This window comes from Saccopteryx leptura, chromosome 6 (assembly GCF_036850995.1).
Source record: "Saccopteryx leptura isolate mSacLep1 chromosome 6, mSacLep1_pri_phased_curated, whole genome shotgun sequence".
In the NCBI taxonomy this organism is placed as follows: domain Eukaryota; kingdom Metazoa; phylum Chordata; class Mammalia; order Chiroptera; family Emballonuridae; genus Saccopteryx; species Saccopteryx leptura.
In genome coordinates this window covers 50863856-50886076 of record NC_089508.1, presented here as the reverse complement: position 1 = coordinate 50886076, position 22221 = coordinate 50863856, and the positions used below count along the sequence as shown (strand labels likewise).

At 38.9% G+C, this 22221-nt stretch overlaps 1 protein-coding gene and 1 non-coding gene across 2 annotated transcripts in view; one reads left to right on the top strand and one right to left on the bottom strand.

Annotated features, from left to right (window-relative positions):
* Positions 1–22221, top strand: part of PIAS1 (protein inhibitor of activated STAT 1) — a 142142-nt gene that overhangs the window by 103814 nt on the left and 16107 nt on the right. Inside the window, exon 8 of the mRNA XM_066342833.1 lies at positions 10778–10851. Within this exon, the coding sequence (XP_066198930.1) occupies positions 10778–10851 (74 nt within the window). The remainder of the gene's footprint in view (positions 1–10777; positions 10852–22221) is intronic.
* On the bottom strand, positions 7630–7749 carry LOC136377984 (U6atac minor spliceosomal RNA). The gene has a single exon (XR_010746577.1). It is a non-coding gene; the product is annotated as a U6atac minor spliceosomal RNA (small nuclear RNA).

The following is a 22221-nucleotide window of genomic DNA, read 5'->3' as shown; positions in this document are numbered from 1 at the left end:
ATTCTGAGTCAAGAGGAGCACACTTTTGGCTAATGCCTCAGTAGGCATTCCTTGACAGACAGTGGAGAGCTGGAGTGACAGCAATGGCTTGGGGTCTAGGGGCATGGAGGCACCTTTTGGCAGGGACAAGAAGATGGTGGAGGATCCAAAGAAGAGAAGGATCAGACATCGGCTTTGAAGGAGAGTGCAAAAGAATAATTTTTTTTTTCACACTCTTGCTAAAATCCATTTCTGGTTATTAGTTTTTGCCACATAGTGCTAGAATCTCATCTAGTCAGAAAGACTTCTGGATTTAGGTGAGCCTGTGTGGAAGACGTAATACCAAGAAATAAGGCAGATCAAGCTGTTATATTTAATAATAATAAAAAATCAAGCTTTGTTTGCTCAAGCTCCTAACTTTTTTCCACTTGTAGCTGTAGCACCATCTGGAGGTAGTATAGGAAGGTTAGCCTAAAATTTATTTTCTGGAAGTAACTACTGTTAGCCCTTATTAAGCAGCAAAAGCTGCTTAAATTCTTTTTTTTTCCCTCAGGTGAGAGGATGGGAGATAGTGAGGCAGACTCCCACATGTGCCCCAATTGGGATCTACCCAGCAATCCCGTGTTGGGCCAATGCTCATGTACCAAGCTACTATTAGTGCCTGAGGCTGTCACGCTCCAAAGGAGCTATGCTGGAACCAATTGAGCCACTAGCTGTGGTGGGGGAGGGGGGAGCTGATGGTTGCTTCTCCTTTGTGCCCTGACTGAGAATCGAACCAGGACACCAATACACCAGGCTGGCTCTCTATCCACTGAGCCACTGGCCAGGGCCTAAAGCTGCTTAAATTCCAAAGCTATTTTTTTCATCTCTGATACTGTGCTGGAGGTGAAGGATACTTGCAGATTGGGTAGAATTTTTGTGGCAAGTAATATCTTATCTTACTGGTCTGGGGAACAAAAAACATTAATTTGGATTTCACCAATAAGACATTAGTTGTAACTAACTAAAGAATAGGGTCCCCAAACTATAGCCCGCGGGCCGCATGTGGCCCCCTGAGGCCATTTATCCGGCCCCTGCCACACTTCCGGAAGGGGCACCTCTTTCATTGGTGGTCAGTGAGAGGAGCACTGTATGTGGATTGGGGCACATGTGGGAGTCTGCCTCACTATCTCCCATCCAACGGTCTGATGGACAGTGAACTGGCCCTCTGTGTAAAAAGTTTGGAGACCCCTGGAATAGATTGTTTGCCTTTTAGCAATGTATAAAGAAATCACTTTCCTAACAAATTGTATAATTAAAAGGTTATGTTAACTTGACAGAAGAAAATGCAGGTTTCTCAAATATTTTTGAAGAATCAAATCTATAAATAAGAGTCACTTTTAACCTTATCAATAAATTCTACTGAGAAAGTTTTAATAGTCATTTTGGTAACTATTATGTCTTGAAAGAATAAAGTAGATAGTATGGAATCATGTCTATGATCCTGCTCAAGCCAGCGACCTCGGGGTTTCAAACCTAGGTCCTGTGTGTCCCAGTCTGACACTCTGTCCACCGGTCAGGCTGATTTAATAGATTTTTATACTGTGGTTTCAATCTTGTGTCGAGTTATCCCTCACAACTATCACAGAGACAGTCCTTCACTAACTTTTGGTCAGGTTCTTGTTTCTTCTCGCTCCTTTCAAAGTTATTTTAAACCTTGGCCATACTTTACTCAAACACTACTCTTCCTCTCAGCACACTGCCAGTGCAAGAAAATTAGGGTTACAAGATGTGAATTCTCTAAACTGCCCATTTTGTCTTTAATCTTAGTGCCACCATAACTAATTATCCGTGTATCTGCACCTATACCCAACCTAACTTTATTTTCTTCAGTCTCAAGAGGAATGTCTCTTTTCCTGCTCAAAGTTAAATCTTTTATTCATTTATTATTCTCACTCAAGAAATTATATTGAGGCCCTGGCCGGTTGGCTCAGTGGTAGAGCGTCAGCCTGGCATGCAGAAGTCCCAGGTTCGATTCCTAGCCAGGGCACACAGGAGAAGCGCCCATCTGCTTCTCCAACCCCCCCCCCCCTTCCTCTCTGTCTCTCTCTTCCCCTCCCGCAGCTGAGGCTCCATTGGAGCAAAGATGGCCCGGGCCCTGGGGATGGCTCCTTGGCCTCTGCCCCAGGCTCTAGAGTGGCTCTGGTCGAGGCAGAGCAACGCCCCGGAGGGGCAGAGCGTCGCCCCCTGGTGGGCGTGCCGGGTGGATCCCGGTCGGGCGCATGCAGGAGTCTGTCTGACTGTCTCTCCCCGTTTCTAGCTTCAGAAAAATACAAAAAAAAAAAAAAAAAAAGAAATTATATTGAGAGTACTATTTTTTATGCACAGGGGAATTTAGCATTAAACAAGACACACAGAACCTCTGCATCTCCCAGAAGTTTGCAGTCTGGAGCAAAGACAGAATTAAATGATTGCACAAGTCACTAATGAATTACAGTTGTGACATGTGCCTTAAAGCAGTGGTCCCCAACCTTTTTAGGGCCACGGACTGGTTTAATGTCAGAAAATATTTTCACGGACTGGCCTTTAGGGTGGGATGGATAAATGCACAAAATAAAATTATGCGACTGGCGTAAAAACTGGCATTTTTAAGTATAATTGTCGAACTTACGAGACAAGTGTCAAGAGTGAGCCTTAGACAGATGTAACAGAGGGAATCTGGTCATTTTTTAAAAATAAAACATCGTTCAGACTTAAATATAAATAAAACGGAAATAATGTAAGTTATTTATTCTTTCTCTGTGGACCGGTACCAAATGGCCAACGAACCGGTACTGGTCCGCGGCCCATGGGTTGGGGACCACTACCTTAAAGTAGAAAGACAGGGAACTTTGGAGGTAACACAAGATTATAAGGATGAGGAGTTAAGTTCCAAGAGGAAGGGGGATATGCCAACAGACAAGGCCAGTGGCACTGGAGTGGAGAGAACAAAGGGGGAGAGTGGCCAGAGAGATAACTATAGGGTAAAGTCATATAGGCAATAGAAGATAGAAAACCCTTAGAAAGACAGATGATAGAAAACCCTTAAAGGACTTTTAAGCAGAGTGACACGATCAGACTGGGCAAAGAAAGGTCATTTCAATGACTGAATTGAGGAGGTGTGGTGAGGCTGATGCAATGAGGCCAGTTAGGAGCCTATTGCACAGAAAAGAGATGATGGTATCATGAAACTGAGGTAATAATGATGGGAGTAGAGAAAAGTTGACATTTTGAGAAGTGCTGAAGGGTGGAAATGGTGGTGGATTGCATGTGGGGAGGAAGAAAAAGAAGAGGTCATGGAGGAGGAGATCTAGGCTTCATAAGCAGCACCAGGTTTCGTGGTACTGTAGTGCTATTTACTGAAATGGAAAACTGGAAAAGATCAAGTCGTAGGAGAAGGGTTAGAGTGTGTTCTTTTTTTTCTTTCTTTTATTGAATTTATTGGGGTGACACTGGTTAACAAAATTAGACAGGTTTCAGGTGCATAATTCCACAATACATCGTCTGTACACTGTATTGTGTGTTCACTACCCTGTCAAGTCTTCTTCCATCACCATTTATCCCCCTTTGCCCTCCTCTAGCTCCCCCACTCCCTCTTCCCTATGGCAATCACCACAGTAATGTCTAGTCCAGGGGTCCCCAAACTTTTTACACAGGGGGCCAGTTCACTGTCCCTCAGACCATTGGAGGGCCGGACTATAAAAAAAACTATGAACAAATCCCTATGCACACTGCACATAACTTATTTTAAAGTAAAAAAAACAAAAAAAAAAACAGGAATACAATATTTAAAATAAAGAACAAGTAAATTTAAATCAACAAACTGACCAGTATTTCAATGGGAACTATGCTCCTCTCACTGACCACCAATGAAAGAGGTGCCCCTTCCGGAAGTGCGGTGGGGGCCGGATAAATGGCCTCAGGGGGCCGCATGCGGCCCTCAGGCCGTAGTTTGGGGACCCCTGGTCTAGTCCATGAGTTTCTCTCTCTCTGTCTTTCTATTATGCTCAATCTCTCCAGAGTGCATTCTTAGACTTCGGTATTTGAGGTGTCAATGAGACATCCAGAAGGAGATGCTCAGAAACAGGATTAAGAGACCTGACTTCATCATTTAACTGCTCTCTGCCCTGTATTTTCAGTTCCTCCCTCTAGACAGGCTTTTTCTGTCAACTGTCCCTGTCAGGTTTTTTCATACTTTAAAATATACAAAAATAAGTCACTCTCTAGGTAGAGCTCTGGGTTCCTCCTATTGTTCTCATTCTAGTTTCTTTGAAGAGTAGCCTATACTTGCTCTTTCTACCTCCTCACTACAACCCATTGTGATCTTTCTTTCTTTTTTTTTTTTTACAGAGCCAGAGAGAGAGATAGACAGGTACAGACAGGAATGGAGAGATGAGAAGCATCAATCATTAGTTTTTCGTTGTGCATTGCGACACCTTAGTTGTTCATTGATTGCTTTCTCATGTGTGCCTTGACCGCAGGCCTTCAGCAGACTGAGTAACCCCTTGCCCGAGCCAGGATCTTGTGTCCAAGCTGGTGAGCTCTTGCTCTAACCAGATGAGCCCACCCTCAAGTTGGCAACCTCGGGGTCTCGAACCTGGCTCCTCCGCATCCCAGTCCAACGCTCTATCCACTGTGCCACCGCCTGGTCAGGCCATTGTGATCTTTTAACTCCATTGTTTCACTAAAACTGTTCTTGTAGATGTTACAAAGCAACAGTCTGATTGCCAAATTTAAAGTTTATCTTTTCAGTTTTCATCTTGGATATTTTTGCTTTGTTTTATACCAACCACATTCTACTTGAAATCCTTTTCTGTATTACTTCTCAGTATTTGCCTTCAGTGGATTCTCTTAAGGGAAGCATGCTAAATGTTTGCTTTCCCTGGGGTTTCATTCTTGGGCCACTTTGTGCATACTTTCCATTGAGATAATCACATTCATTCTTGTGTTTTAAACTAGCACCAATTCTCAAATACATATCTTCACCCTGGGCCCCTTCCCCCTAAATTACAGCTCTAGATATGTATAGCTAACTGCCTTCATTGAAACATTCCACTGGTTTCCAAATTTAAGTATTTAAAACTGAACTCTCCAAGTTCTATCAAACTTACACCCTAAATATTTCTCAAAGCTGTCCTTTCTCTCTCCCTACCATCACTGTTCTTGTTTAAGCTCTTATGTCCTGCCTTTATTTTAAAAACCTTTTCTTAAATAACATATTTCTCTCCTTTCCTGGCTCCTCTCTTCATATCTCTTCTGGTAGTACCCTAACTGATTAACACAGATCTCATCTTACCTCCCCTTGCAATCCATGCATTCTTAACACCAGTGGAATGAAAACTCCCAACTTCGTTAGAGTGACATGTGCAGCCTTCCATGATGTGTCACCTGCTTACTACTTTTCAGTATCATCTGTATTTACTCTTCTTCTCAAATTTTATACTTCAAAAATAATGAATTCTCTTCTTTTTCCCCAGTACTTTACCAGTATTGTTCTCAGTGCCTCAGAACTTCCCTGTGGCCTCCTGTGCCTAACTCCGGTTATCCTTCAGGTTTCACTTTTTCCACAGGTTACTTAAGAACCCAGACTATTGGTTTCCTTGCCTAGAGAATGAACTTTTGGGCCCTGGCTGGGTGGCTCAGTGACTAAAGTGTTGCCCTGGTACGCCAGAGGCTGCAGGTTTGACCCCAGTCAAGGCAGATATGAGTAGCCATGGAGTATACAGCTAAGTGGTACAACTAAACGAAATAACAAGCTGATGCTACTCTCTTGATTTTTCTCTCTCTCTAATGCGCGCGCTCTCAAAGCAATAAAAAAACAACTAACTAACTAAATAAATAAATGAAATATTGGACTTAATATGTTTCAGCTTTAATTCTAAAAGGCTGGATACAAAATAATCTAATGTTAAGAAAAGATAGAGCCTGTCCAGGCGGTGGCGCAGTGAATAGAGCGTCAGACTGGGATGCCAAGGACCCAGGTTCAAGACCCCGAGGTTGCCAGCTTGAGCACAGGCTCATCTGGTTTGAGCAAAGCTTACCAGCTTGGACCCAAGGTCGCTGGCTCAAGCAAGGGGTTACTCAGTCTGCTGTAGCCCCACGGTCAAGGCACATGTGAGAAAGCAATCAATGAACAACCAAGGTGTCGCAACAAAAAACTAATGATTGATGCTTTTCATCTCTCTGTTCTGTCTGTCTATCCCTGTCTATCCTTCTCTCTGTTTCTGTAAAAAAAAAAAAAAGAAAGAAAAGAAAAGATAGAAATTATTTTTAGAAAACAAACTTAGAACAGCACTGCCTAATAGAACAATCTGTGATGCTGGAAATGTTCTACATTTGTGCTGTCCCATATGGTAGCTACCAGCAACATGTAGCTATTGAGCACTTAAATATGGCTAGTGCAACTGAGGAACTGAGTTTTAAATTTTAGTTAATTTAAATTTAAATGTAGCCTCATGTGACTAGCAGTTAACTCTTACAGTTTATGACAACAAGACTTTTTAAAAGATTAATTTTAAATGTGTCTAGATATAATGTTATTATAGGTCATATAATAAAATACTGTTACCACTGCAATTCAAATGGCATAAGAAAACTTTAACTTCCAGAAGACTTCTCATGTTTTGGTTGATGCAACAGAATGAATATTATGTCTTGTTATAAAATTGTATTCCCTTGCCTACAAAGAATAAGTATTTACTTTATATTTCTTCCATACTTTTTGTGATTAAATTAAACATAGTAATTTTTTCCCAAGTATAGTTTACAAGCAATAAAAATTGACATTTTTAAGTGTACAGTTTGATGAGTTTGACAGGTATATGAAATCATGAACCACTGTCGTAATCAAAATATAGAACATCCTTTACCCCAGGGCTCTTTGCAGTCCATCTCATTCTTTTACCTCCCGTTCCCATAATCATTGATAGGATTCCAGTCTCTGTAGTTTTGTCTTTTACAGAATGTCAGATATTTGAAATGCTATAGAGCATGTACCCTCTTCTGTCTGGCTTATTTTACTTAGTATAATGCCTTTATATTTTATTTTTATTTTTCATTGATTTGAGAGAGAGAGAAAGAAAGAGAAAGAGAAGCATTAATTCATTGTTCCACTTAGTTATTCCTTTTAGTTGTGCACTTACATGTTGCTTTCCATATGTGCCCTGTCTGAGGATCGAACCCACGACCTCGGCACTCTGGGATGATACTCGATCAACTGAGCCACCTTGCCAGGGTATCACTTAATATAATGCTTTTGAAGTTCATCCATGTAGTTCATTTCTCTTTGTTACTGAGTAGTATTCCATTTATCCATACCATAATTTGTTCATCCATTTATCAGTTGACATACATTTAGATTGTTTCCAGTTTTGTGCTGTCATGAATGAAGCTGCTAAAAAACATTTACATTTTGAATATGGATATCCCAATTTTATAGACATTTTCATGTGTCTTGGGTAAATATTTAGGATAGCAGTTATTGGCTCACATGATAAGTGTATGGACACTGATTAGTAGTGTCTTATAAAGTGCATATACTATTTTCTCCTTCCCACCAACGATGCATGAGATTTTGAATTGTTCTCCATCCTCACTAGCACTTTGTATTGTCAGACTGTTTTGATTTTGGCCATTCTGGTCAGTTTGAGTGGTATCTCATTATAGTTTTGACTGTATGCATGTCCTTAGGCCTGAGAACCTCTTCCATCCTTGTCAAGGGAAGTGCTGACCTTCTCTCCTTTCATATAACACTTATTGTAGTTTTAATTTGCATTTTACTGATGATTAATAATGTTAAGCATCTGTTCATATGCTAAATTGAACCATCCTTCTAGCTTTTTTGGAGAAAACGTTCAGAGCTTTTCTCCATTTCTTTTTTATACTTTGTGCTTTTTAAATTAATGTTAGTATATAATGCAAGTAAGGTTCGAGATTCATGGTTCCCCATATAGATACTCAATTGTTCCAATGTTTGTTGAAAAAACTTATCTTTTCTTCCATTTAATTAGCTTGGCACATTTGTCCAAAACCAGTTGACCATAGTTGTATGAATTTTATTTATGGACCCCTTTTTTTTTATGACAGAGATAGAGAGAGGGACAGATAGAAAGGAAGGGAGAGAGATGAGAAGCATCAATTCTTTGTTGTGACACTTTAGTTGTTCATTGATTGCTTTCTCATATGTGCCTTGACTGGGGAGCTACAGCAGACCGAGTGACCCCTTGCTTAAACCAGTGACCTTGGGCTCAAACTGGTGAGCCTTGCTCATACCAGATGAGCCCATGCTCAAGCTGGTGACCTCAGGGTCTCAAACCTGGGTCCTCTGCCTCCCCGTCTGACCCTCTATCCATTGCGCCACTGCCTGGTCAGGCATATATATCTATTCTTAGCCAACAGCATAGTCTTGATTACTATAGCTTGATAGTAAGTCTTGGAATTGGTCTTCAAACTTTGCTGTTTTCTTTTCCAGAATTGTTTTGACAAAATAAAACTTATTCCAGGAATATTAGGTTGATACAACATTTTAAAATCAGTTGGTATAATTCACCTTCTCAAGAAACTCAAAAAGAAAAAGATCATATGACCATCTGCATAGATGCAGGAAAGACATTTGAAATTCAATATTCATCCATGATAAAACTCTCAGAAAAATAGAGATGAGAACAGTCTCTGTGTAATAAAGGGTATTTATAAAAAGCCTTTAGCTAATATCATAGTTAAAGGTGAAATACTTGAATGCTTTACCCCTAAGTTTGGAAATAAGGCTTGCTACCACCTCAGATTGCCTTTCCAGTTTCAGTTTCCCTAACCATTGAACTTTGTTTTACAGAAGGCTTATATTATGATCGATTATATTTCTTCATTAAGTGGCAGTTCAAACAGACAAAAATCTAAAGTCAGTTACTGTTCCTGTTGTTGTGTGTATGGTAGGTGCTCGACAAATGTTTGGTGAAGGCATATAGAATACTTGGTAATCACAGTAGAATTCTGTTTGCACATGACCAGGCAGTGGTGCAGTGAATAGAGCATCAACCTGGGATAGTTAGGTCCCAGGTTCAAAATCCTGAGGTTGCTGGCTTGAGCATTGATTGGGTCACTGACTCAGCTGGAGTCCCCTGGTCATGGCATGTATGAGAAAGCAATCAATGAACAACTAAGGAGCTGCAGTGAAGAATTGATGCTTCTCATCTCTCTCCTTGTCGGTCTGTCTGTCTGTCTGTCTGTCTCTCTCTCAAAATAGTAGTAATAATAACAGAATAATTCTTAAAAATATATTATTTGTTAAATGTGTCTTTATGAGAGTTGACTAAGATTGGGTCTATAATAGCAAAAGCATACCTTTTATAATTTACATGATATTAGCATAAGTGGTATGACAACTATATTTTCCAAACTACAACCTAGGGATTTTATGCCTTTTCAGCTGTGAGGCAGCCTGTAAGTTATATAGATTTAAAAATTTGGAATTTCCAGGCCCTGAAATAACTTTTTAGTTTAGCATCAGAATCACATCAGCAGCTTTTTAAAAACTACCCATTGGTGTCCCTCTTCTCCTTTTTGATTCAGAGGGAAGTTAAAAATTAGAAAACTTTATCGGTAATTCTGATGTACATCTTAGTTGAAATTCACTGATTTATGAAGACATTTGGGTGGAATATATAACATATGGATCATCTAAAAAAATATAGACTATATAATGATCATGTTTAATAAAGGCAGGATACTTAGTTCCCATAAATGGTTGTCATCATATAGACGTCTTCTCTAAAATCATTCTTCTTGGTCTGAGTACTTTTCCTCTCCCCATTTTCTTCACTATATATATGTTTATGTGGATATACTTAATTGTGCTCTAAATTCTGTGATTTGCTATGTACACGGCCCCTCTATGTGGGGTACCCCCCTTCCACAAAAGGACTTTAGTTATTGTGGACCAGTTCTAAAGTTATTAGAATATTATATTTAGGCATTTTCAGTCTCACTTTTATGTTGAAGTTCTAAGTTACAGTTTTTAGGAGTAACAGATGACTCAGGTTTCCAGGTGAGAAGTATAATGGTCCTTGGTATATTGGAGTAACAGAATAGCTATTAAAAGTGAAATTGCTGGTGACTTGTCTCTTAAGATCCATTGGAATTTTGAACTGAAAAGACTTAGAGATTATCTAGTGTGGGTTCTTATTTTGCTAGAAATAACATTGAGCTCAGAGAGGAGGGTTGATTTACCCAAGGTAACATAATTAATTTATGGATAAATAAAAGTATGGCTCAAATAATTATATGGTGAAAAAGCAACTGAAATTTCTTTTTATAATTTGAATTAATATGTTTATAAAAAAAATTTTGGTATCTGAACTTTGGGGAAATTTGTAAATGTTACTTTTATAATCACTTTATTAATTTCTTTTAAAATAATATTGATAATAGTTTAAAAGAGTTATAAAAGAAAACGGATCTGCCATCAATTGAATATGTCAACCTGCTATAGAAGTTTCCTTTATGTTATTGTAATGCAGTTTTTGCTGTGTGGATGAGAAACAGGAAACTTACAGGAAATGTAGTCAGTCTATAGATATACAGTTGTTTTCCTTTCTTTGTTCATTGTAGAAATTATAAACCCTATAATTTTTATCTTTTCATTGAGTTGATTGAAAAATAATTGAAAAGATTATTTTTTAGTTCTTTTTTAAGGTTCCTAATTTTAAGTTCTTCGTTCTTTTTCTTGCATTAGTGATGTATCTTTCATAAACTTGTTTTTGTTTTTTTCTTCAATGAATGTCAGTTAAAGAGAAATTGACTGCAGATCCAGACAGTGAAATAGCTACAACCAGCCTAAGAGTTTCTCTACTATGTCCAGTAAGTGTTAACTAATATTTGCTTTCCAGAAGATAAAACATACATATTTTCTTTTTATTAAGTATTTTTTCGGTATTTGAGAAAATGTGTTTACTTTTGAAATGTGCCTACCTTTGTTACAATTTATGAAGGTGTAAAGACATTATTTAGTCATGGGATTTGTAATCTAAACAGATAAGTCTATAAAAATTTTCTACTCTAAGTAAAACATTTAAATATTGCTTGTGATTAATACCTGTCTCTCAGACTCAAGTGTAAAATCTCCAAATAAGGAATGTTTATCTCAGTGTAGTTAGGAAAATTCATTTTTTAAAAATAGTATTGTAGACTTCTGAAAAAAAATCTGACCATGATTACCAATTTAACCATTTTGTCAACAATGACATTATAAGAATCCAGTTAAGAACTATTCTATTTAGCCTAAATAATTGAATTGGTTATGCATATAAAATAACCTAGATATATTTTTAAACCAGAAAATGAAATAAAAAAATCAATTATTTGTACAAAATAAATAATGAGGCATACCAAATAATTACTTTGAAAAGTTTCTCAAAAATTTTGTTAAAGTTTATTTTATAACTACTTTGATGTTTTGTTCACTAAGAGTAGGAGTAGTAGATGAATGTGGTTTTTATCTAAAAAATATGTGAATATCTAAGAGTAAATTACTTTGACATTTTGATTATCTTTCATTGTAAAATGAATCATGTAAATTGAGGAGAAAGTACGAAGAATGAGAGGACACAGCTGTTTCCTCATTTGCCTGGATTGTTTGGGCAGGCCTGATATTGAAAATTTTTAACACTGAAATCCCACTTATTTCAGATGAAGAAACGACAAATTTAAACAAATTAAATGTTACTTGTTCTGCATCTTAATATTTTGTAATTTATAAAGCCTTAAACAATTTGAAAAAGTTGTTAGCTCATGAATTAGTTTATAATATTGTACATAGTTCATTTTTTAAAAAACTTTTGTTATGTAATACTAAGAACACCTGTTCATTTTTAAACTTTTGTAAATTATAGAAAAATTCAATTACATTAATAAAACCCACAAAATTCTATCATTTCGTATATATCCTTCTATCCTTTTATTCCTTACTCTAGTCATTTCTTACAGGAAATATTTTGACTCCAAGCTTTTTATGTTATTAATAACAATATTTTACCAAATATGTGATGCAATCATCGACAAAAAATGAAGGGCAAAACAGACAGCAATACAACAGTAGTAGTTTGATAACTCACTTTCAGTTATGGATACAACTAGACAAAAGGTCATTCTTAAACAACACTAGGCCTGGCTAGTTGGCTGAGTGGTAGAGAATTGGCCCAGCATGTGGATGTCCCAGGTTTAATTCCCAGTCAGAGCACACAGGAGAAGCAACCTGTTCCCCCTCCCCCCTTCCTCTCTTGTAGCCATGGCTCGATTTGATTTTAGTACATTGGCCCCAGGCACTGAGGATGGCTCCATGGAGCCTCCACCTCAGGCACTAAAAATAGCTCAGTTGCAAGCATGGCCCCAGATGGGCAGAGCATCAGCCCCAAACAGGGGTTGCTGGGTGGATCCCGGTTGGGACAATGTGTTTGTCTCTCTATCTCCCCTCCTCTCACTTAGGAAAAGGAAAAATAATAATAATAAACAATACTATATGTCAGTTAGACCTAATTTACACAGAATATTCCAACAACAGCAGATTACACATTCTTCTCAAGTATATGCTGAACATTTTCCGAGATAGACCACATGTTCAGCCACAAAACAAGTCTTAACCAATTTTAAACTTAAAAGCATACAAAGTATCTTCTCTTATCACAGTTGGATGAAACTATAACCATTAGCAGAAAGAAAATAGGAAAATCCACAAATATGTGGAAATTAAACAAGGTACTCTTAAACAACCAATGCGTTAAAGAAGAAATCACAAGGGAATGTAGAAAATAATCTGGAGAGCGCCTGACCTGTAGTGGTGCAGTGGATCGAGCGTTGACCTGAAATATGAGGTCACCGGTTCAAAACCCTGGGATTACTGGGTCAAGGCTCGTATGAGAAGCTACTATGAGATGATACTTCCTGCTCTTCCCCCTTTCTCTTTCTCTTTCTATCTCTTTTCTCTCTCTCCCCTCTCTCTAAAATCCATAAATAAAATCTTTTAAAAAAGAAAAAATAGAATCTGGACTCAAATGAAAACAAAACCTAATGGATCAAAACTTATGCAATACAGAAAAAATACTAGGAGAAGGAAAGTTTGTAGTATGAAATGCTTACATTAAAAAGGAAAGGAGATCTCAAATCAACACGTTAACTTACCTTAAGAAACTAGGAAAAAGAAAACCCCAACTCAGCAGAAGGAAGGAGATAGCAAAGATTAGAGTAGAGATGAACTAAAGGGAATAGAAAAACAATAGAATAAAATAAATCAGTGAGTCCAATAGTTGGTTTTTGAAAAGATCAGCAAAAATGACAAATCCTAAGCTAGACTAAGAAAAAAGAAGAAAGACTCAGGTAGCTGAAATTAGAAATGAAAGGAAACATTACATCTGGTGTCACAAATAAAAAGGATTGATTAAGAGACTACTATGAACAATTATATGCCAACAAATTTGATAACCTAGAAGAAATGGATAAATTTCTGCAAACATATAACCTACTAAGACTGAATTGAAGAAATAAGGAGTTTGAACAAACCTCTAACTAGTGTGAGGAGATTGAAGCAATGATCAAAAGCCACCCAACAGCCTGACCAGGCGATCGCACAGTAGATAGAGTGTCAGCTTGTGATGCAGAGGACCCAGGTTGAACCCCAAGGTCACTGGCTTGAGCGCTGCTGGTTCACCAGCTTGAGCGTGGGATCATGGACATGACCCCATGGTCACTGGCTTGAGCCCAAAGGTTGCTGGCTTGAGCAAGGGGTCACTCTCTCTGCTGTAGCCCCCCAGTCAAGACACATATTAAAAAGCAATCAATGAACAACTAAGGTGCCACAATGAAGAATTGATGAGGAAAAAGCAGATGGTCGCTTCTCCTGTGTGGCCTGACCAGGAATCAAACCTGGGATGTCCATACACTGGGCCAATGCTCTATCCCAGGGATCAGGAACCCTTTTGGCTGAGAGAGCCATGAACGCCACAGATTTTAAAATGTAATTCCATGAGAGCCATATAACAACCTGTGTACATTACGCATTATCCAATAAAAATTTGGTGTTGTCATGGAGGACAGCTATGATTGGCTCCAGCCACCCGCAACCATGAACATGAACGGTAGGAAATGAATGGATTGTAATACATGAGAATGTTTTATATTTTTAACATTATTTTTTTATTAAAGATTTGTCTGCAAGCCAGATGCAGCCATCAAAAGAGCCACATCTAGCTCGTGAGCCATAGGTTCCTGACCCCTGCTCTGTCCACTGAGCCACTGGCCAGGGCCTGCATTCAGTTTAGGTATGCATTGATTGCTTCTTATATATGCCTTGATTGAGGCTGCTAAAGCCAGTGACCTTGGGCTTTTTATGCCAGCGACCTTTGGGATCATGCGAACCATTTCCCCACTCAGAGCCAGCAACCTTGGGGCTTCGAACCAGTGACCTCAGTGTTCCAGGTTGAGCACTTGATCCACTGTGCCACCACTGGTCAGTCTCAACATCTTTCTTGATCAACACACTTAATAAACTAGACTAGAAGAAAGCTTCCTGAATATAATAATAGCCATATATGCCAAAGCCCATAGTGAGAGCATCATACTCAGTGTGGAAAGACTGAAATTTCTTTCTCTAGAGGATTAAGGCAAGGATACCCACTCTTGCCACTATTATTCAGCATAGTACTGGGAATTTTAGCCAGAGCAATTAGACAAGAAAAGGAATTAAGACATACAAATTGGAAAGGAAGAAGTAAAATGACCTGTTCACATATGACATTATCTTTTATGTGGAAAACCCTATAGATTACTCAAAAAGTGTTGGTATTAATAAATTAATACAAAAAGTCTCAGGATACAAATCAGCAGTCAAAAATTAGTTATATTTCAATACACTTAACAATGACTAATCTGAAAAGGAAATTAAGAAAAAAATTCTATTTACTATAGCATAAAAATGATAAAATATTTAGGAATGAACAACCAAGGACATGAAAGACTACACTGACAACAACAAAACATTACCAAAAGTTCAAAGAAAATACAAATGAGTGGAAGGACATTCTGGATCCATGGATTTGGAAGACTTAATGTTGCTTAAATGGCTATAGTAGCCTGACCTTTGGTGGTGCAGTGGATGGAGCGTCGACCTGGAAATGCTGAGGTCACTGGTTCGAAACCCTGGACTTGCCTGGTCGGGGCGCATATGGGAGTTGATGCTTCCAGCTCCTCCCCCCTGTATCTCTCTCCTCTCTCTCTCTCTCTCTCTGTCTCTCTCTCTCTCCTCTCTAAAATGAATAAAATAAAATAAAAATTACAAAAAAGAAAAAAGGAAAAAAACCAGTTTACTAAAAAAAAAAAAAAAAAAAAAAAAAATGGCTATAGTACTCAAAGTGATCTACAGATTCAGTATAATCCCTATCAAAATCCCAATGGCATTTTTTGCAAAAATAGAAGGGAAAAAATACAATCCTATAATTCCTATGGAATCTCAGAGGGCTCCAAAAACCGAAAATATCTTTTAATGAGAACAAAGTTGGAGGCCTTATTCTTCCTGATTTCAAAACAGTACAAAGCAATGGCAATTAAGATGATGAAAATAAACCAGTGGAACAAAATAGCCTAGAAACACTTTTACATATATCCAAATGACTTTTTTAAAATACATATTCACATAACCTTTTTTTTAAAGATTTTATTGATTTTACAGAGGGGAGTGAGAAGTATAGTTGCTTCACCCTAGTTGTTCATTGCTTGCCTGTTGCTTGTCTTATGCGCCTTGACCAGGCAAGCCCAGAGTTTTGAACCTTAAACCTCAGTGTTCCAGATCAACCCTCTATCCACTGCACCACCACAAGCTAGGCCACGTAAACTTAGTTTACACTCAGTTATCCATTGACAATAGTTTTTCCTTTTACTGTGTCATCTGTATTATTTTGTAACACTTAACTCAAAACTAAACGCGGACACAAAAATGGTAGAAATACATTTACCTACTTGTACATATATTCTAAGAAAATCTGAACATTAAACAGTCATTACTTGAATAGCATCTACATAAAGAACATTCCACATATGACATAGTTGGTAAACTAATCATGATAGTTTTTCCTTTTTTTAAAGTTAAATTTATTGAGGTGACTTTGGTTAATAGGATCATATAGGTTTCATTTCAGGTGTACATTTCTGTGATACAAGTAACTTTCAACAAGGGTACCAGGACTATACGGTGGAGAAGAGACAGTCTATTCAATAAATGACATTAGGCCTGACCAGGCAGTGGCGCAGTGGATAGAGCGTTGGACTGGGATGTGGAGGACCAGGTTCGAGACCCCGAGGTCGCCAGCTTAAGCGCAGGCTCATCTGGTTTGAGCAAAGCTCACCAGCTTGGACCCAAGGTCACTGGCTCAAGCAAGGGGTTACTCGGTCTGCTGTAGCCCCACCCCCACGGTCAAGGCACATATGAGAAAGCAATCAATGAACAACTAAAGTGCCACAATGAAAAACTGATGATTAATGCTTCTCATCTCTCTCCATTCCTGTCTGTCTGTCCCTATCTATCCCTCTCTCTGACTCTGTCTCTGTTAAAAAAAAAATCAATAAATGACATTAGGAAAACTGTATGTTCACATGCAATATAATGAAGCTGGAATCTTACTTTGTAGTTTATGCAAAATTAACTTAAAATGGATTAAAGACCTACCTACAACATAAGACATTAAAATACAGGTATTAAAATACTAGAAGACAGGGAAATGTTTTGAATTTAGCAGTCATATCTTGGATATAACTCCAAAGCACAGGCCATAAAAACAAAGACAGACAAATAGAACTGCACCACATATAAAAATATTCTGCATGTCAAAGGAAATAGTCAACAGAGTGAAAAGAAAACTTGTGGAATGGAAGAAAATAATTACAAATCATATTTGATAAGAGATTTACAAACATTTCTCCAAAGAAGATAGAAAAATAGTCATTAAGCAAATGAAAAGATGTTTACCATCACTAATCATTAATGAAATACAAATGAAAACCACATGAGAGATCACTGCACATCTATCAGGATGGCCACTATCAGAAGAACAGAAGATATGAAGTGTTGGCAAAGATGTGGAGATGCTGGAACCCTTGTGCATTGTTGGTGGGAATGTAAATGCTGCAGGCATTATGAAAAACAATATGGTGGTTTCTCAAAAAACTAAAAATAGAATTACCATGTGATCCAGCATTCCTCTTCTGGGTATATATCCAAAAGAATTCAAAGCAGGATCTTGAAGAGGTCATTTATACTCCCATGTTTATCACAATAACCAAGATGTGGAAGCAACCCAAATGTCCATTGAGAGATGAATGGATCAAGAAAATGTGGTATATACAAACAACAAAATATGCATGCAGCTTTGAAAAGGAAGGAAATCCTGTCATATGCTACAACTTGGATGAACCTTGAGAACATTATGATATGCAAAGTAAGCCAGTCACAAACACAAATACTGTGTCATTCCACTCACTTGAAGTATATAAAATTATCAAAAATCATAGAAATGAAAAGTAGGTTGTTACCAAGGACTGGAGGGAGGGGGGATTAGTGTTTAGCAACAATAGATCTGTTGCATAACAATAGAAATATACTTAATACCTAACTGAGCTGAACACTTAAAATGGTTAAGGTGGTGAATTTAGTGTGTGTGTGTGTGTGTGTGTGTATTTTTTTTTACCACAATAAAAAATAATGGCCAGGGGTGTGTGGGGTAACTAGATAAATGTTATAGTTGACTATGGTTAAAAGAAATCTGGTATAAAAATTTGTTTTTAATTTATTTTAGAGAAAGGAAGGGGGCTGAGAGAGAGACATCAATTTCTTGTTTCACTTATTTATGTGTTCATTAGTTGATTCTTGTATGTGCCTTGATCAAATCTGCAATATTGCCATATTGGGATGATGCTCTAACCAACTGAGATACCCGGCCAAGGCACATCTGTATTTTTTTTTTTAACATGGAAAGAAGACAAAGATTAAAAAAAAAAAAGATACATACTTATCCTCTTCACCCAAGTTCTGATTTATCCACCCTCCCCCTTGTCGTGATTTCTTGCCACCCCATTCCATAATAAAATACCAGTACAGAGAATATGAGAAATTTGGAAAAGTGCATAAGCTTCATCTTCCATTTAAATTACTAGAAGAAATCTTGTTTTCCTGCAGTTTCATTTTTAAAGTGTTTAGTTATTCTAATATATATTACGTTTTTGTCATTTAACATAGATGAAGCATTTATTAATATAAGTAAGCACTACCGTATAAGTCTTCATTTGCAGCACTAGTTTTGGGTTTTATAATTCAGGTGATCTTTGCTAGATTATTAGAAAATGTTAATCACATTTTACTCCTTGAACCTCTTATCTTAGTGGGCCAACTTTTTTTTTTTTTTTTTTTTTGTATTTTTCCGAAGCTGGAAACGGGGAGAGACAGTCAGACTCCCGCATGCGCCTGACCGGGATCCACCCGGCACGCCCACCAGGGGGCGATGCTCTGCCCCTCCGGGGCGTCGCTCTGTTGCGACCAGAGCCACTCTAGCGCCTGGGGCAGAGGCCAAGGAGCCATCCCCAGGGCCCGGGCCATCTTTGCTCCAATGGAGCCTCGCTGCGGGAGGGGAAGAGAGAGACAGAGAGGAAGGAGATGGGGAGAAGTGGAGAAGCAGATGGGCGCCTCTCCTGTGTGCCCTGGTCGGGAATCGAACCCGGGACCCCTTGCACGCCAGGCCGACGCTCTACCACTGAGCCAACCGGCCAGGGCCAGTGGGCCAACTTTTAATTGTTCATTCCATATTCCCCTTGCTCCTCCCTTTTTAGTCTCAGCACTTTTAGTAATTTATTTTAAATTGACATCTGCTTTCAAGTTTCATATTATAGAAGAACCTATATATAAACCATAATTATAATAATTTTATGGCTTTCTATTTGGCTAAAGGGACAATCCCTTTACAATTATTCTGGAATAGTAAGGCACAGTATATTTTAGATATGTTATTCTTCTAAAAAAAGTAAAACTTAGTAATAACAGCTCGTCTATATATCAAATTTATAGAATAATGAGATTTGTTCCCTTTGAAATATGTAAATATGATATCACATTGTGCATTTGAATTGCCCTTGTGAAATACACAGCTCAAAATAAATGAGTTTCCATTGTTTGCCATTTAGCTAAAGGCAATGAAAATAATTTAAAATGTTTTTGCTCTTTCTCTCTTTCCCTCCTCCCTCCCGTCTGTCTGTCTGTCTGTCTTTCTTTCTTTCTTTCTTTCTTTCTTTCTCTCTCTCTCTCTCTCTCTCTCTCTCTCTCCCTCCCTCCCTCCCTCCCTCCCTCCCTCCCTCCCTTCCTTCCTTCCTTCCTTCCTTCCTTCCTTCCTTCCTTCCTTCCTTCCTTTCTCTTTCTCTCTCTCTCTTTCTTTTCTTCCCTCCCTCCCTCCCTTCCTCCCTCATTTCCTTCTTTCCTCCCTCCCCTCCCCTCCCCTCCCCTCCACTCCCTTCCTTCCTGTTTTCTTTTTAATTCATTGAGAGGAAGGGATGCAGAGAAACAGACTACTGCATCTGCCCCCATCAGGATCTACCGTTCAAGCCCTCTGTGGAGGGTGGTGCTCTGATCATCTGGGGCCTCTGCTCTGATGCTCAGCAAATGAGCTAGACCATAGAGCCATCCTCAGTGCCTGGGGCCAGCTTACTGCAATGGAGCCATGGCTGCAGGATGAGAGAGAGAAAGAGAGAGAGAGCATGCGAAGTGAGAGGAAAAGGGGTGGAGAAGCAGATGGGCACTTCTCCTGTGTGCCCTGGCTTGGAATCGAACCTGGGACTTCCACACACCAGGCAGACACTCTACCACTGAGCCAGCCAGCTAGGGCCATGATTTCTTTCAGAAAATCAGAAAAGGCCTGACCAGGCCGTGGCGCAGTGGATAGAGCGTCGGACTGGGATGCCGAGGACCCAGGTTCAAGACCCTGAGGTCGCCAGCTTGAGTGCAGGCTCATCTGGTTTGAGCAAAAGCTCACCAGCTTGGACCCAAGGTCGCTGGCTCGAGCAAGGAGTCACTCAGTCTGCTGAAGGCCCGTGGTCAGGGCACATATGAGAAAGCAATCAATGAACAACTAAGGTGTTGCAATGCGCAACGAAAAGCTAATGATTGATGCTTCTCATCTCTCCATTCCTGTCTGTCTGTCCCTGTCTATCCCTCTCTCTGACTCTCTCTCTGTCTCTGTAAAAAAATAAAAAAATCAATAAACATTAAAAATCAGAAAAGTGGGCATGGCCTTTTAGTTCAGTCGGTTACGAGCATGGTCCTGAAACAACAGGGTTATGGGTTCAATCCCCAGTCAGGGCACACAAGGGAAGCAAACAATGAGTGCATGCTGAGAACAACAAATGAATGCTTTTCTTCCCCCTCCCCACCTCTCCCTTTCTCTATTTCTCTAAAAATTAGTCAATTAAAAAATTAAGCCCTGATCAGAGAGCTTGGTTGGTTGAAGTGTCCTCCTAGACCCTGGAGATTGCCCATTCGATTCCCTGGTCAGGGCACATACAAGAGTAGCTTGATGCTCCTGTCTCTCTATCCCTGCCTCACTCAAAAAATAATAATAAATAATAATTATTTATTTACTTTATTTTTTTAAAGGAAAATGCCATGGCCGAATAGCTCAGTTGGAGAGACGGCCCGATAAGCCAGGGTTGTTAGTTCAGTTCCCAGTTGGGGCACGTACAAGAGTCAACCAGTGAATGCGTGGATGGTTGGGACAACAAAGCAATGTGTCTTTCTGTCTCTCTAAAATCAACTTAAAAGTTTAAAAAAATATAAAAAGCAAGAACATGAGGAGGATTATTATATAATACTTTTTGCTTCTTTGAAGCAAGGCATTTGTGTGATAGCTAATAAACTTTATTCAAAAGTGAACCATTTCTTTTCTATACCTGTTTATAAATGTTCTTCTTGTGCCACTTATGTAGCAGTGCTCCATATAAACTCTATAGCAGGGGTCGGGAAACTTTTTGGCTGAGAGAGCCATGAACGCCACATATTTTAAAATGTAATTCCATGAGAGCCATACAACGACCTGTGTACGTTACACATTATCCAATAAAAATTTGGTGGTGTCCTGGAGGACAGCTGTGATTGGCTCCAGCCGCAACCATGAACATGAGCGGTAGGAAATGAATGGATTGTAATACATGAGAATTTTATATTTTTAATGTTGTTATTTTTTTTATTAAAGATTTGTCTGCGAGCCAGATGCAGCCGTCAAAAGAGCCACATCTGGCTCGCAAGCCATAGGTTCCCAACCCCTGCTCTATAGGGTAAATTTGTCAGTGTGGCCAATCATAAAGGTTTGAGATCAGAAGACCTTATATTCTTATCCATTGTCTTCATAAATTATCAGAAGTAGCCTACTAGTTGTGCAGTACATGAACTTGTCTACCATTACTATGTCAGTCTAGGATCTTAGTCTCTGATTTCTTTATTTAGTATTAAGGCAATAACAAAAATACCTACTCAGTAGGAATTTCCACTTCACAGGTAAGTTAAAGTCTAAGGATATAAAAATTAATTTAGCACTACCAACCAGATTCTTATTTGGAAAATGTCTTTAGACTAATGCTTTTTCTTTTATAAGTGCTAGTTTATTCTTCTTGTCTTTTTATTAGGTGTTATGTAAATCAAATTATAAAAATTGAATAGAAGTATAGAAACAGTAATGAAGTTAAATACTTGTGTAAGCATAGAATGAAGAATGAACTGAGGTTTGGGTGGGTCTCTTAACATTTGTAAAGTGATTTGAAGCAAATATATTCCTGTACTTTACTAATGGCTCACAGATACTGACTACTTACCATGTTTCAGGCACTATGCAGTAAACAATTTAAACTCCATAGTCTGGCCCTGGCCAGTTGGCTCAGGGGTAGAGTGTCAGCCTGGCATGTGGATGTCCCAGGTTTGATTCCCTGTCAGGACACACAGGAGAGGTGACCATCTGCTTCTCCACACCTTTCCCCCTCTCTTCCCCTCCCAGAGCCATGGTTCAATTGGTTATAGCCAGTTGGCCTCAGGCGCTGAGGATGGCTTGGTGACCTCCACCTCAGGCACTATAAAAATGCCTCAATTGCTCAGCAACAGAGCAAGGGCCCAAGATGGGCAGAGCATCACCCCCTAGTGGGCTTGCCAGGTGGGGGAGT